Genomic DNA, 17,843 nt, shown 5'->3' on the forward strand with positions numbered 1-17,843 from the left:
ACAGTTTAGAAAGAAAGAGCTTACGGGCTGGGGTAGGAAGAATGCCCGATCCCGTATGTGCTATAGGGATGGTTCTTCCATCCCCAAGAGTTACCGTATCATGGCCTGTGTAGTTATTGTAGAATTCAAGATTGTCGGTAGTGTTCGTCATGTGAGACGATGCTCCGGAATCGATATACCAATCCGTGTTGATCGTGATATCTTGTTGAGCCGTCAGAGCCCTATTGCTCTTAGCCGAGGGTTGATTAGGCGTGTAGTTGGGATTAAGATGATGCCAACATACTTCTGCGCCGTGACCCTTCTTCTTGCAAATTTGACAGATGACCGCAGTAGTAGTAGCGGTAGACGATCCAGAAGTAGTGCCAGACGACTGACGGACCCGGCCTCGTCGACCACGGCCTCGAACAGAGAATAGTGCCGATTGGTTGTCCGGTAGTTTAGGAAATTTTAATGCCGCTGACTTGAGATGGATTTCTTCACTGATAAGAAGCGCATATAAGGTGTCGAGAGACAGCGACCCTTGCATTGTGTGAATGGTGGTGGTGAAAGATTGGTATGCCGGTGGAAGTCCATTTAGGATGTAAATAATTATGTCTTCGGGATCGATCGAGGAGCCAGCTGAAGCGATTTGATCGACGATTTTCTTGACCTCAGTAAGGTACTGAGTCATAGACATCGTCTGCATAGAGATGTTATGCAACTCATGTTTAAGTTGGATTACCTTCGAGCGATTAGAAGATTGGAATCGGGTATGTAGAGTCGCCCATATTTCTTGGGTGGATTCAAGATGAATCACGTAGGGAAGAACCTCCGGTGAGATGGTTGAGCACATGGCCGTAGCCAAGTTCTGATCGGTAACCATCCAAGATCGCGTATCAATGTTCGGATCAGCATTTTCAGATGAGTTTTTGGGATCAAGAAACGCTGTAAAACCGTTCGCACGAAATAGCTTGGCGATCTGAGTGCTCCAAATCGGAAAGTTGTCCGGAGTGAGGGCGTGAGGTACCAAGAACTTGAGATTAGAGATAACAAATTTTAATGAGGAGGAGATGACCGTGGAATCGCCAACGGTAGCGGAGGTGGTAGCGATCGAGGATGACGCCTGTTCTTGATGTGCCATGGCTTGAACCTCAAGATCTACCTACTTCTGATACCATGTAGAAACTCAAGAAGATAGAGAAGAGAAACAGTAACAGGATAAAGAAATCATGAAGAATGTTTATTATTTTCTTGACTGTTACAGTGATAGCCGTATGTATTTATAGCCATAGTTAGTATACTAAGTACACTTGTCCGAACCAAACTGGTTGGCAGACTATAAGAGTAAATATATTACTTGCTCTTAACAAAAACTAGTTAGATATCAAATACCTAAGAAACAGATCAAACCTAAGCATCAGTCCTAGCATAAAATATGAGTAAAAATGTGTGTATATACATTAAAACAAAAGGGAATCTACTCTTGAAAAATGCAGTTTAGGAGTCTATTCGAGATTCCATTGCATGTTTAGCAGTCTATCTCATGAAAAATCTATAATAGCCGAAGCAAAGCTGTCACTTTAAATTTCTTCGGAATCTTTTGAATATGGTGCAAGAAGAAAATGGTGACTTTCGGAGCTTACTGTGCTTGTGTTATATTCAACGTTGTCCCCAGTGCCAATCCGCGTAAAAATACGATCAACTACCCTTATGGATGCAAAACGAGCAGGAACATAACAACCAATTTGTGCAAGAATGATCAAAAGACAAACTTGTTGAAGATAAGTGCTTTTTCCACTCCTGGGCAAGTAAAAGCAAAAAAGATATTGATTATTTGATTTAATAATGCATATAGTGGGAATTTTGTTTATGCAGAGACAGATTTTGGGCTTAAAACAAAATCTGATTATAAATATTTACATGTTTGGGCCCATGACTATCACCATGTTCGATGCTTCAGAAAGAAAAAGATTGTTAGGCTGCATAAGAGAATTTCATTTTATCAATCTTAATAGTTCAAATTGATTATGATGGCAAAAAGAATTCAAGTAAATCCAGTGACATTGAGATATGAAAGAAAAACATACTATAAAATCATTATGCAAGCTCTCTAAGATAGGATGTTTTCCAGCATCAATTGCCATGGGCCCGCTTGCTGCAATTCATTTTCAGTTAGCAAATCACAATGAATGCTCAATAGAACTCTTTTCATAAGAAAACAGTATATATTTTCTGTACCTGTGAATTCTGGTCTTGAATAACAGTCAAGAGGCTTGGCAGATATCATGTATGCAAAAGAATTCACAATCATGTCTAGAAGGCATATAATCTCTGCAAGCAGTGTTAGTAAAGAAATATCCTCTCTTATGGCATCAATTAGGTCTGCAAAATCGATTTTTATATATGTCAATATACGATGCCGGACTACAAGCATGACTGGAACTTCACGACTTTGTCTCACCAAAGAAAAACGAAATAAATTACAAATGATTGAAGCGACGTTAAGACAGCGAAATATAAATCTAAAGGCTTGAAAAAGAGCTCACCCTACATTGAGATGTCTAAAGAAAATAATTCATTAGTTTTTCAGTCAAGTATCTCAAAGCAGTTTTTATATATACTATTCAAGAAAAACCTTATGTTGATAGTTTCTATTCATCATACTGGACAACAGCAATCACTTAGCCATCTTTAACATATAAAACAAATACTTTTCTGGGCAAAAAGAGGGATTTATACAGTACAAGTGCTTGAAATAAGAGCCCATGGAAGTATGGAACATAATAAGCATAAGAAAAGCAGTTGTCAAGAAATCATAAAACCTTCCAAACACATCTCTGTCCGCATGAAACATTCAGCGGCTGCAGACTTGTTTCTAACGTTTAGCTGCAGAATTATCAACAATGCACCATTGTTCAAGATCGTTGTAAACTAACATTTAAATATTACAAGCTCCATTTCAATATAACTACAGAAACAAATACAAAAATATTGAAAATTGCACAACAGTAACATAAAAAGGAAGACTGAAGTGATTGACATAGTTTATTGACAAGACTAATAAAGTCTTCTTCAAAAAGAAAGTTTTGCAGGACTAAAGAATATAGCAATTCTTAATCTATCAACCAACAATTTTCTTCTAATGAAGGATGAAAATGCAAGACTCTTATTGATTATGAAATCATTCTGATTATCACAAGGCTATCATCATCATCACTAGTTTTATCCTAAATATTGGGGTTGACTTTAAGAATGCTCATCTCTACTTAGTGCTACATGAGGTTTTAAGCCTATTTTGTATAAATCTTTTTGCAAAACTTCAATATTAATTACCTCAACCTATCTTATTTTTCTCCTAATCCTTTAAAATTAATTTTATTTAAATATCATATTTGCATTTTCTAACATTTGAGGTACAAAACCAAACACCTAAGCCTATTTTCCATTTTCTTTCCCTCAGCCTATGCAATCCCAACATCTCTCTAACATAATCATGTCTTACTCTATACTTCCAAGTATTTTCATGCGTTCATCTTAACTTTTTATTTCTACTACCATGAACTTATTTATTAATGATTATATATATGTGCGCGCGCGCGTGTGAGTTTAGATTTTAAATTCAAGAAAGAAAAGCATTAAAATATAAAATCCAAACAAAAAAATGCATAAAAAGGAAAAAAAATAGAAACTTACAGAAGCAAGTTCAAAAGTTGTGCAATGTATGTTCTTCCCATTTCTCATGACCTGATGCTCAAATTGGACTAATATATGTGAAAGGACAAAATTAAAATACGCTTTAAGAAAACAGAACAGTATAAAATTTACCTTAATAAATTTGTCGGGAAGCTTTCCGTTAATGTCCTTCAGTGGAATACTGAAATAAAATCCTTGCCTATTGTTGAAAGGAATCTTTAATTTATGTAAATTAAATTCCTCTCGATATTTGTTCGCAAGGTCATGTATAGCTGTCACCAAATTTAACTAGAATTATGAAACCAACTGATGTAAATTGCCACAAAAGCAGAATCAAATTACCTTCGCTGGTATCACAAAAAGAACGACGAGCGACATCAAGAAGACCATCTACTCCAGCTTTAATGGCAAAGCACTGCTGTGTACAAGCAACAAAAGGAGCCCTAGCATGTACCACATCCTCATCAATTATATCTCCAATTCTGTTGGGAAAAAACAAATGGAATCAGAAATTAGAAAACATAATCCAAATATGATTAGCCAGATCATTTGCCAAAAAAGTTTCATTAACACTAATTATTTCATCGAAGACCCATAAAGACTAATGCTGCATGGAAGCATTGTTTCTCCCAACTGCTGCATGCACAGACCCAATTGCCCTCATCAGACTTTTCTCTTGTACGCTACAGGATTTCACAGGTGCTGAAGGAAAATGATGCAGCTGAAAGGTTTCCAATGGCAGTGGTTCCCAATTAGGGTTGCAAATGAACCGAGCGTTCGACGAGCTTGCTTGTGGCTCGGCTCGATAAGAGCTCATTTATGATCGTTTGATAAGCTAAATGAATGAGCTTCAACACTTTTGATAAATACTCGATAGCTAAATAAACGAGCTTGAACATCTTGCCGTTCGATTCATTTATGTTCACGAACAATAACGTTTAAAGCTCATGAACAAGCTTGATTAAGGCTCGTGTTTGACTCGAATTAGCTTAAAATGAATAAGTAGTTTTAAAAATAAATATTATTAAATTAATCTAACTAATTTAATAATTTATAAAATGAATTTATTACTCAATAAATTATTTATAAAAATGATAAATAATGTTTTTACAAAATAAAATAATTATTTTTTTCACAGAATAAAATATAATTTAATATAATAATTTATAAATAATTTACTAATCCCACCTCTCTCTCTCCACTGCCCGCCTCTCTGCCTTCTTTGTTTTGCTTTGTATAATGAAAGATATTTGGAGTCTGTTTGAAAGCTGGCTAAGGCGGTCGGGTCGGGTCGGTATTAAGAAATCTGGTAGACGGTTCAGCGAGCCCGGGTGGGGCGGACAGGTCGGCAAGAGGCTCGTTTGTAAAACAAACAATTATTTTGTTAATAGGCTCAAGCTCGTTAAATGAGCCTCTCGTTAATAGGCTCAATAAGCCTAAATGAATCGAACTTGAATATGAACTCGAGCTGAGCTCAAACAGAGGAATTTTATACGTTGAGAATAGGTATACAAAAAGATCGAATATTATTGAGCTGAGCTCAAACATGGTCTTGGCAAATGTGCCTGAGCTCGGACATGCTAAAGCTCAACTCGTCTCACTTCATTTGCAGCCCTATTCCCAATTGAACCACAAAATAAAATTCAATTCTCTGTGTCAACAGCACTGACAGATACGTTGAATAAAATCAACATAGCAATAGTTTTTCATGCCCCCTGACATAAGGATAAGGCCTTACATTTCACCTGATGCAGCTCATAGAATAATAACATTAAGCCTGGAATGAAGGTGCATGCTTTCTATTTTATGCATCAACGGTAAGCACCGCAAACAAACTTTATTAACACAAAACTCAGCTAGCAATATAAATTAGATAATGTACATCAAAAGTTAGATTATAAAATGAAACAATAGATTTTTAAAGAAAGAAAGCCTTAACTTTTTATTATGCCAAGAATCCACATAGCCTTTAAAGAACATTGATATTCAAAAACTAACTTCTAATACACTACACCACTCTAAGTTTTAGGTACTGTTTAATTCTACTGGAACATTGAATTGGTTAAAAATTCACCGATGGTGTATAGGAAAATCTATTTTAGGGTGTGCTTGAGTTAATTTGCCAGTACTCAAGGGAAACCACAAATTTCTTAAACTTTCTTAATAGATTACAGAAATTTGCACTGAAAATATACCGGCAAGATCAGTATCTAGGCTGTATTGCTATGTAATGAAAGGTTACCGTGCATGCATCAACAAGATACTTGTAATTGTTAACCGAACTTTTATTATGCATGGGATAAGTGACAAGAAAAAGAAATACTCTGCAATATAATATCTTTCTCATTTGCGCGTACTTTGCATTTTTCACACACAGACTTGTAGATATTGCAGAGCAGGCAACTCTTTGCATTCTTAAGAACCTGAATAGTAGGCATAAATTCCATCAGTAATGAAACAACTTGCAAGTCAAAGTACTCTGAACTAGTAGGTCTGCGTAATGGAATTTTCACAGTTAAACAAGGCTTTAAAACCGGACTCGGGACCCCGGTTCAACCGGTTGAAACCGCGACCGGTCCGGCCGGTTACGGTCTCTAAAGAACCCGTTTTCGCATCGAACCGGCCTCGACTGTCAAACCGCCGTCGAACCGGAAAACCGGCTCCGGTTTGAATAACCGTTCGGGTCGAGGAAAGTTTCGACATTTGAAGCGGAAGCCAGAACGGTGAGGGCTGTGAAGTTAAATTTCTCCATTTCGCGCATCTTCCTCGGCTCCGTCACTGCTGTCCGGCCTTGCTCGTCCGACGGAAGTTACGCACATTTGATCGCGAGATCGGAATAGAACGGGAGCACGCTGAGCTGTGAAAGTAACTTTCCACCTTTCGTGTGCTTCTCCGGCACCTTCGTGGCTGATCGACGTCGCCTCTCCGACGGCTTGCCCTTCCCATTAGATCGGAAGTTAGACATTTTGATCGAAAGCAACAACGTGAGCTCGCCGGATTGTGAAGGTAACTTTCATCCTTTCGCGCGCTTCTCTGCTTCCTCCGGCGACGTTCCCTTACCTGTAGGATCGGAAGTTAGACATTTTAATGTTTTTGGTGGATTTTCCTTTTGTTTTGTGTTGCAGATTTGGTGAATAAAATTTCTGGACTTATTATTGTTGTACATGGATGACTAATCTGCCCTAAATTTCTCTGGTTTTAATTGCATTGTTGTGGATGAAAAAAGCATATAGTTGACTAAGTGTGGGCTACTGGCTTTTGTCACCAATATTATATAAGTAAAAAGTATTATAATTTTTTTCATTTTTTGTTATATATTTATAAATAATTGTGTCATTATTATAATATTTAAATATAATAAATATTTATTACGTCATCCGGTTCGACCCCGGTCGAACCATCAAACCTCTAACCCCTCCCGGTTCATTGACCGGTCCGGTTTTCAAAGCCTTGCAATTAAAAGTGGAAACATGCAGGGCAAGTCACATTGGGATGATTCAAACAGTTTTTCCCAAACGGAATTTATTAAAAAAAAAAGAACTAGGATTGAAGGAGGGACATTGTTTTAAATTTTTTAAATAACAGCAAAAAAGCAATTGATGAGGACATCCAACCTTCAAAATTCTATCAGAGGCATGGCCGACGATCTACGGTCACAATCGCACCGATTTATTTTTGAATCATTATATGTATTTGATTTATTTCTGCATTTTTCCGTTTGTACCCTCACTTGAGGGGATAGTCATATGTAAGCCCTAAGGACATGTTGGTCTTTTATTATTATTATTATTATTTCTTCATTGTATGAGGCTATTTAAAAGCAACATTCTCCTCTTTTGAGGTTAATGAATAATATTATGAAAATTTCCAGCAATTGTATTTTGAGAGCTTAGAGTTCTTGTGAGAAGGAGAAGTCTCATGGTGAGGGTGGCGTAGTACCTACCAAACACAGAAAGCGTCTAGGTTCGTGGTCTTCATCTTTCTCCAAACCTTCCCCTCACTCCTCCCTAAACTGCCGGCCATAACTCGTTCCTCCCACTCTCGGCCGAACCCCACCGCCACTACAACCCAACCGACCACCCCTCTTCCACTTCCAAACCGCCGGCCACAAAGGGCTTTGCCCCTCCCCTATAGCCGCCGGCCCATATATCAAAACCTAATCCTAAACCCTAACCCTAACCGGCGGCCCCATCCCATCCCCTTGCCTTCCAAACTCAAATTCCTATTTACTACTTTCCATCTATTCCACATCTTAATTTAGGAAAGTTTTCAAATTTCAAATTCAAATCAATTTGAATTTAAGATCTTTTCCTAAAATAGGATAACTTATATTAGGAAGCTTTCCTATATGCTCACAATTAAATATAATTAGAAATCTATCCTGATTTTCCCTTTCCTTATACATTAATTCAAGTTTGGAAACTCCCTTAACTTCCCCACACCCTTTTCCCACCTCTATACCCGCCAACCTCCCCTCTCCCCTCCCTTTTTCTCATTCTATCTCTATTATTACCTTCCCCAATTATTCACTTTGTCGATTAAGGGATATGTTCTCTTTCCCATAACCGGCCACATCAACCCTATCCGCCTAGATCCGCTCACAACTGATGTCCAGATTTCTTGACCAAGGGATTGCTTTCCTGAACTCCCAAGACCAGCAATATTGTTGTCCAAAACAGTTCTTGTTTGTTGTCCAGTAATAAATCAGTTGCTGTCCATAAATTCCTGCACTCTTCCTTACTGTCCATCCAATTGGAGAGGTATCTGATCGCTGTCCAAAGGTTCCCGAACCTTGAAGTTGCTCTCCACTGATGTATGGCGGATCCGGAACAAGATCATGGGTTTGTTTATGACGATCAAGGTCACATCAATATCATCAACTCACCGTTCTTCGACCTCATCTTGGAGATTGACCAAACTATAAAGGAATGCGTAGATAGGATCATCTTCACCCTCACTAAAGCATTCGACGACCAACTCACCTCCATACAGTGGCAGATTATTTCCAAACCCTGACCAAGGTGAACTCTTCCTCCAAATTTCATATATTCCTAATTACCCTCAATTGTGGTCATAAATGATTCATAAGGATTGTGTTAACTCCCTCCGCTAAGCCTAGTAATCTAGAGAGTAAGCGAGTTGACTCACATGGTACTTAATCTCATAGTTAATTTAGGGATTTCTCGTTGAAAATCCTTTGTGCATGCTATGCTTGAATAATTGATTATTTTGTGATCTTAACTTTGGAACCAATGTACATGTCAATAAAAAATGATTCTGTTAACAAAGATCATTTTAGTTGGAACCGTGCAATTTACTTGTGTTAAAGGATATCACTGTATGAAAGTAAGAATAATATTATACCTTTGAGAGAAGAGGTAAAGCATCTAATGCAGTTTTGAGAATGATAATGTTTGATATCAGCATTTGACTTTTCCTAGCATTGGCAGATTTAACAGCTTCTCCAGCGACTTTTGTTGTCTTGAAGCAGAAGTGACAAAGCACCTTATCTGACATTAAAAGGGCCAACAAAAAAAAAGCCCGTGTGATAAACACAACAGCATTTAAAGCAGCTAAAATAGTGTGATTACCAGTATCTTTTGGAAATTTACGAAGCACTTGGACAAGGCCAAAAAATAGCTCCTCGTTGCTCATTAACTCATCCTGAAAAAAAAAAATAATAATAATAATATTAAATAAATAATAATAAAAAGTTATTAAAAAAAAACTCATCGTGAACAACAAAATGTCCAAAAGGAAGCTATCCTGAGAACACTTATGTTAAATTGATTCATCTCTTACCCCTCGAAATTACCCAAGAAAGTCAAGTTCTTTAATTAAAATTTCACAAATAAGGAAATAAATAAAGAGAAAAGCAAGTGAAAGTATGCAGCCAACTGAGCCGGCATAACTTCACTAATATTCTGTGTTATAAATTATGAATGCTATTTAAGGCTCAGTATCATAATGCTCATTATCTTAATTAGCCAATTATTTTTTCCAATAACTCATATCATTATGCTTCAATACCAAGAGTTTCTTTTTAAACTTTGATTCATTCACATAAAAAGTCATCATTGTAATCATTAGCCTTAACCCAACTTTTTTAGGTTGCTGCATGAAACTATGGTAAAACCACGACCTTAAAGTCGATTAGTCAAGCAGCAGCTCACCAGACAAAAAAAGCATATATGTCAGTAGCAAATAGCACAATATGACGTATGGGTGTTTCTTGAAGCCATAGAACATAGGGTATTGCGTGGCCAGTGTTATTTTTTAAAATAACACAAATGAGAAAAATCAGGAATATCTTATAATAATTCATCAAATTAAGATCTTAAAAAAATCCTCAAAAAAAAAACACACACACACACAAAGTTCCATAGTATGAACACAAGATTGTTTAATTTCAACATACATGGAGGTCAATAAAAGACAAAAATATTAAGAATAAACTATCATGGTCAAAGAAAGTAATTAGTTGCTACCTTGATACAATCATGGCTGTTGCACTACCAATACCACAACAAAATGTAAAACATTGGAGATTAAAATTTCACAATAATAGACAGGGTTGTTAATAAAGATTAAGCAAAACAGTGTGTGCCATTTGCGTCTTGCGCTAGAAGCCATGGCACACTTAAAACACATAAGTGCTTGTTATTATGATCATCCATGCATTGCAGACGTAATAGTGCATGGAGAACACCTCACAACGCTATAGGATATAGGACATGGCTATTTTCTGCTATTGGTAAGTAAAGGAAAGGCACTGGACAAGACCTTTCATGGAACATTTAGAAAGTTAAATAAATATGGAGCAGATAATAATTGTTGGTGCATGTTTACAGGGACTTTGCACAAGAAATAGACTTAAAAGGAATATGCAAAATGAAGCATTTCAAAGGGAATTTGTTACGTTCAAAATTTTCACAAAATAACTGCATAGCAGTATTAAGTATTCCAAATTGCTCCTCTTTTTATGTATTTTGTCATTCTTTTCTCTTAAGGTGGGGAGGGAAGATGATGGTTTCAGGGATGGTTGATTTTTTTTTTTCAAATGGTATAAGAAAAATAAAATGTTAATCTACACATGGTACTCCAAATTGGCTACTTTTAGATGTCCCCACCCCCCCCCAAAAAAAATAAAAAAATAGAACTACAACAAGTAGTGTAGCTAAAAAGCAAATGTGTATTTGGATGAAAACTTACCAAGCAATCTAAACGAGCATTAATAGTTTCAATATCTTTCAGAGGCTGCAGCAAGTTTGCCCGAAGTAGTCTAGCCCTAAAGCAGGCAAGCATAAATATACCATAATATAGCACATTAGAAATCAATAGTTTGTAGAGCTGACGCAGCAGATAAACAACAGGGAACTTCTAGCTGTTTTGAATGAGCAATAACATCAGTGATTAATTATGTGACAGAAGATAACACTATAATCAGACCTTAAAATCTTAATGAAGGGAGACTTGAAATACTATTCTATGGATATATAGCCCAAATACTAGCATTTCAAAGTTATTTTTACACGTTTCAGGTGGAGAAATGCATGAAAGAAATTCTTTTAGAATGGCCATTTGACTAAAATAGAAGGAAACAAAACAAAAGGCCAACAATAACATCAAGTCTTTATCCCACTACATGGGGTCGGGTATATGAAACATTTTTCTCCATTGTGTCCTACTAAAAATAAATTTCTCATTTAAATCTAAGAAAAAAAAGATCATTTCTAATACTTTCTAACCATGTCTTTTAAAGTCTACCTCTACATTTTTTAACATAGTTCAATACATCTACTCTCCTAACCGATTCATTTGAAGGCCGACATTTTATGTGAACAAATCATCTAAGACACCCCACTCTTATCTTATCTGCCACTAAAGCTACTCCAACCTATTCACATATATATATTCATTTTGTGTTCTGTCTCTAAGTATAAAGCCACTCATCCACCTGAGCATCCTCATCTCTGCAACACTTAGCTTAATTTTATGCTTCTCCTCTGTAAATGGTGGTGAGATCTGCAATGCTTCATGGCTCAAAACAAAAGGCCATTGAGAGAAAAAAAAAATTCCAATTGATACCTACACCACTATGATACACAGAAACAGACACAGCGACACAGATATGACACGACACAGAATGGGACACATCATTTATTGAAAATATAGGACACGGACAAGGGTTGGACATGCTATCATAACTATTATATTTTAAAAATAGTGCATAAAAATTGAATAAGCTAATGATGTGACTCTCCGTCGAAGAAGTCATCGATGTGATCATCTATAGGGGTCGACCTCGTGATCCACCATAGGTTGTAATTATTTCTTGACCTTGATAAGTACTCCATAATTCAATCCAATTGAACACAAAAAAATAGGTGATAACGTAAACAATATTACAATTCTAGATCAAAATGCATCACACATAAAAATTGCTTTCCCATTGCCTGTTTCACAAAAATGAACTATGCTACCGTGTTTGAAATATAGAAAATATGCAAAAAGAAATCCTACAACACCAAATTGCCACCAAAAAAAATTCAACATAAAATTTAACTTGGCATAGGACAAAATTTATCTCCGCACACAAGATGGATGAAGTTTGACGTGCACAAGTGATAAATTTTATGAGTAAAGTTCACCAAACACACATACACAAATACAAGCACATAAATGTACTTACATGTCTATAGATTTATATATTACATTAAATTTTGTTATATTATTTATAAGTATTATATACTAAAAAATCTTTTAAAGAAATTATGTAATTCTTTATTAAATAAAATTATATACATATATATAATAATTTATTTTAAATTAATTAAATGATTTAAATATACTAATATAAAAATAAAATTAAAAAAAAACATCAAAATACTCCCTTAAATCCTATGACTTGACCTCCATGTCATATGTTATAGGAGTCTGATCGCAGTCCATCCATCAAATACTAAAAAGAAAAAGAAAAATCATAAATATTTAGTTGCTCTCTCTCTCTCTCTAAATAAATAAAGCATAAAACCGCAAACCTCCCCATCTCTCTCACTCAACAGACCGCACACACCCTCTTATCCAATCTCCTCCCCCAATCTTTCACATGCACCCTCTCTCAATTCTCGGGCACATAACCAGCCGCCACCCAATCACCCACTTCCCTCTCCTACATTTACTCCTTGCCAAACTACCAGCTGGCAAGCTCACCTCCAAGCCATCCTAATGCCTTCTAAAGCCCTCATGGCCTCTCTTTTACTTCCTACTCATACAAACCCACACAACTTAAGCCCTATCTCTCTCTCTCCCACCCTCTATCTAATAGATACAAAAAAGCTCAAAAAAGAAGAGAATTAAAAAAATGTAAAAATATTAAAGAATAGAAAAAAAAGAAAAATATATATCACATTTTTCTTCGCCATAAAGTTTGACAAACTCACCATCAAATCTCCTAACACCGCCTCATGCACAAAGGTATAAAATGCAAAAGCCGCATTGCTAAATAACCAAAAATAAGTATCCATATATGTTGCACCGATACGGAAACGGTGACACGGATACGACACGATACGGATACGGGACACGTCAATTCTTAAAAATACAGAATACGGGTACGGCGCGGACACGGCATCATAATTTATAAATCATACATAAAAATTAAGAAAGCAATCAAGGCATAATATTTGAAATTACAAAAAAAATGACAACAACATCATTTATAGCCTTTTAGCTTATAATATCAAAATATACGTAAGCATTAAATGTCTAGTACAACAACAAAAGCATAAACATAAATTGTCTAGCACATAAAGTTTCAACTATTCAATAGAAGGAATTATATTATTAGCTTCTTCGGTGGTTTGTCTTTGAACTTCTATATCATCTTTAATAAATATCATAGCTTTTAATTCAGACTCATTAAGTGAAAGATTAGTAATTTCTAATATTCTCAAGAGACTCAAATCCATCTCAAAATGAGAGAACTTTGCTCGCAGCCGCGGAAGTAAATACGACGCATCTTTTTTTTGGATTTCTTTTTGTTTTTCAACGGACACGGGTATCAGATACGCGTGTCCTTTTGAAATTAAATAGTATTTTAATTGGATACATCTTTGGCGTATCCGACACGTATCGGTGGAGTATCGGAGGCGTATCCGTATATCGGTATATCGGATACAACACACCTTTATAAATAGGTGTATCGGTGCAACATATGTATCCAAATATGTCTTTCTTAAAGCAAAAGAGGAAATGGTATGTCATGCATTATCTCATGTAAGTGATTAATACACGTCTTTCTTGGTACAATAAAGAAAACTCGAGCTACTAAATAATAACTATTTGTATGCACCTTTCTAGACAAGGCGAGCAAATTATCTATAATATTTTTTGTGCTAGGTATGAAAACTCATTCGTGTCTTTCTTAGAGTGGTGGTTGTAGAAAAAACAAACATGGTGCTTTACACCACCCATATACGCCTTTGGGAGAGGTGGGAAGGCCTAATTTCTTTAATTGCCCCTATACGGGATATCATTGAAATGCTACTGAAGTTTGGATTGACATATCCTAAACATGACAATCAAAATGAACATAATGTAGTAAAATTTTAGAATGATTGAGCTATAAATTATAAAAGCTATAAAATAAAAATATAGAACATATAAATATTTGATATATTGGAAGAATGAAACTGAACGCAGAAGTGGACATAAAATGAGCTTACAAGGGACTTGCAATGAACTTAAAAGCTCATTAAGAGCACGAGTACAAACTCTCCTCTTGCACACTTAGAACACTCTCTTACGCAATTGGGAAAAACTCAAGTGAATGCGAAATTTGAACCAAGGAACCCCCTCCTGCTTATAAGAGAAGAGGGGATTCTCAATGGGGACCACCACACAAGAGTGCAAAGCACAAAATGCAAAAAATGGTATTTTTGTGGGCTCCGAAAATTCGGCCCCGGCCTCCGCCCTCTTTTCTTTTTATTTGGCGAGGGAGTTTTAACTGAATAAGTTTCGAGGTAAATTTTGGAAGGCAGATGGGTTTGTAGATAAGACAATACCCAGAGATTTCGACCTCATTTTGTAAGGACTTTATAATCTGAGTTCTGGTTTCCTATAGGCGCAAGCCCCTATAGTTAATTACCCCTCCTGTTCAAGAGAGAGAACTTTCAATTAAGGCTAGTCGTCAATCAGATACGTAGAGAATACATGTTATCTGGCATATAGTAGCAGCATTGGGTTTGGAAATTGGAAATTGGGTTTGGATTTGGGTATTTGGAAAGGTTTGATATTTAAATGAGAAATTTCATCATCTTGCACTTAAAGCGGAAGGTGGGGGAATGGATGATAGACCCGATAAAGATCCCATGGTTACGTCGTCCCGGGCCATCATGATCCCTGGTATACTTAGTCAGAGGAGGTAGTCGACCCAACCTGACAGAAGGATCCTTGTCGGCAGCCAGGGTTGCTTCGTCCAAGGGTACCTTGTAGACCTGGGATGGAAAGGAGACAAATTTGAATCCACCTCAACTAATAGAGGGCTTTGTGCCCTATCAATCATATCCTATTGAATCATTTCTCAAGGATTTGATGCCAATAAGGAACGTAACGGCGATGGCCAAAACCAGTATTTCGTGGTGCCATTTGGCGGCAAAACCACTCGGCTCAGAGGGCCCCGGATCATAACCATTTACCTGTAGTGCCATTTGGCGGCAAAACTGTCGGTTAGAGGACACGTACCACGTCCTTACTGGCATGAGACTGTTTTGAGAATGGATCCTAGTGATATTTTCGACTAGGCATTTGGCTCTTTGTGAGCTGAAGTAATTTTCATATTTGTCCACCCCAGCAAACTGTTGCAGATGGTGGATGGATTTTTGCTTTAAGTGGGTTGATGGATTTATTTCATTTTAAATTTTTTTTTTGGATTTTTGGGATTTTGAGAAATTTGACTTTTTGGGTTTTTTTGGTGGAGCTTGGAATTATTTGAAATGAACTTTTGAGAGGCATTTGAAAATGTTTGGGAACCCCTCCGGTTGAGATTTGCATTCAACACGACCATCATCGGGGTGTTTGGGGTCATTTCTCTTTATAGATTGAACCTTGTCAACTCTGTCGGGCTGTCGACAGAGGATCGGATTTCGTAGGCTTTATGCCCTTGATAGTGAATTCTCATTGTTATAGGTCTTGAAGGCCTAATATGAATGTATTAAGACAAATATAACGATCTCCACAACCGTATATTTGTTTGTTGGTTCGAACCCTGTCGACTTCTATTGACCCGTATAAAATGATCGGTTTCGAACTTGAATTCACTTGTCAACCCGCGCAGCATCCCTAGACGTTACGTGTGTGCCAATAACACGCTTGCCGAGCCCATGCGGGTTTGGGGCATTTTATAATTAAATCATGTCGACTCCTTTTTACCTGCTAAGGAGGATCGGGTTTAAAATTTGATAACCCGCGCAGCATCCCTAGGCGTCACGTGTGTACCAATAACACGCTTGCCGGGGCCCATGCAAGTGTTTGATTGTATTTTCCCCTTTAGTGTACCTATGTGTATACAAACTACGGTGCACGTGCGGTGGTACTTTGAAAGTATTCGTAGACGCCTTCTGTCCGCTTGCATAGGAGTTGCGGATCCAGTGGCGTGGCGTAGTAGCTTCTGAATAGAGTTGTTTGATGCTTCGTACAGGTAGACTGTCGTGTACTACTCGTTGCTTTCTGCAGGTGGTTCGTAGTGTACCAACTAATCTCCTGCCTTAGGTCTTAGGAGCTTGCACTTATCGTATTCTTCATGCATTTTGTTGTGGTATTTGATCTCATGTAGTATATCCACCACTGCTATAAGTAAGCAGATAGATGTACTCCATAGATTGAAATTGACTTCAGGATACTGCATTTACTGAAGTCTTTCTGCATCTACCCCTGGGAAGAAGGTTATACATACATCAGTATCTTATCCTTGCTTATAGAGGACTGGTGCATTTGACTGATGTTGGATAATTGTTGACCATGGAGATGTTGTAGTGTCTTTATCACAACAATTGGTAGATAACTTGAATATGCTACGGACATGATGTCTCTTTCACATTCTTCATGTATTTGATTGTAGACATGTCTTCTATACTCATTCGTGGACAAGTTTTATTGTCTTACACTATTTATATCTCTTCTTTAGTATTCCTAGGTAGACGTAGAAAAGATTACTACCATCTTCTTACATGCCCTTATCAATTTCATTGCTTGCAAGCTTGGGTACATTTGATTGCATGAGTCTCCATCATCATTTGTGAGTGAATGATGTTTGTAGATTCTATAGTCATTGCAAGTCTTCCTTTTCACAACAAATTTCATATGTATTCCTTTGTATTTAGTTCATCAACATCTCCTTGTTGATTATTGCTTGCAAACAAATGATATATTTTCTTTTAAGAACAACATATCATGACATGGAATTTGATTATTTATTATTCATCACTATTTGTAAGCAAGTGGAGTTTGCAAGTCTCTTATTATCCACAAATTGATTCAAGTTTGAGCTCTTGTAGTCATTTGCAAGTTCAAATTCATTTTAATGTTGCTTATTTCATGTCAAATTCATTGTGTAAGTTTGATCCAAGTCCAACTTCAAATTGAGTTCTTTGTGGTTCAAATGTCCACAAACTTGGTTGCAAATTCAAGTCTAAGTCCCCTGCTGTCCATGTGTGTTCAATTTTGAGTTCAAACAGGTTCTCTTATATTTTTCAAATTCACTCGAGTTTGAGTCAGGTCCTCGTTAACATTTTGATTCCAAACTCTTAATGTGTTTTGTTCAAATTAGATTCAATTCATTTAGGTTCATTTGGTTCAAGAATATCATTCATTTGAGTCCAAATTCTTGTTCTTTTTGAGTCCAAACAGGTCCGAGTGCCGTCATATATTCACCCGAAATTTCGGCAGCCTCCCGGCGTCTCCCCCGTTTAGGGGAAAACTGGGCCTCCCGCCACGCTAGAGAAAAGCGTGTACGGTAGGTGCCCTCGTATGAGGACACCGCGGCCGTGTAATCGTCGCCTCCCCACCACGCCAGAGAAAGGCGTGTATGGGTCTTTGGTACCTGTTGCAAAAGAGAAGCAGTTGTTTCCCCGCGAGCGGGTACTTATGAATATCCCGGTCTCGTCGTAGGC

At 37.0% G+C, this 17,843-nt stretch overlaps 1 protein-coding gene across 1 annotated transcript in view; it reads right to left on the reverse strand.

The window, feature by feature from the left end:
- Positions 1–1,622: 1,622 nt before the first annotated feature.
- The window catches only part of LOC110101099 (DNA mismatch repair protein MSH4), a gene marked incomplete at its 3' end in the record, with an annotated part of 44,587 nt that continues 28,366 nt past the window's right edge, over positions 1,623–17,843 (reverse strand). The window contains 13 exon segments of the mRNA XM_028695084.1: positions 1,623–1,779; positions 1,900–1,958; positions 2,067–2,134; positions 2,218–2,361; positions 2,802–2,865; positions 3,673–3,723; positions 3,805–3,944; positions 4,015–4,156; positions 6,011–6,037; positions 6,039–6,095; positions 9,037–9,182; positions 9,264–9,336; positions 10,885–10,960. Coding sequence (XP_028550917.1) covers positions 1,623–1,779; positions 1,900–1,958; positions 2,067–2,134; positions 2,218–2,361; positions 2,802–2,865; positions 3,673–3,723; positions 3,805–3,944; positions 4,015–4,156; positions 6,011–6,037; positions 6,039–6,095; positions 9,037–9,182; positions 9,264–9,336; positions 10,885–10,960 — 1,204 coding nt within the window.

This window comes from Dendrobium catenatum, unplaced genomic scaffold (assembly GCF_001605985.2).
Source record: "Dendrobium catenatum unplaced genomic scaffold, ASM160598v2 fragScaff_scaffold_621, whole genome shotgun sequence".
NCBI classification, from domain to species: domain Eukaryota; kingdom Viridiplantae; phylum Streptophyta; class Magnoliopsida; order Asparagales; family Orchidaceae; genus Dendrobium; species Dendrobium catenatum.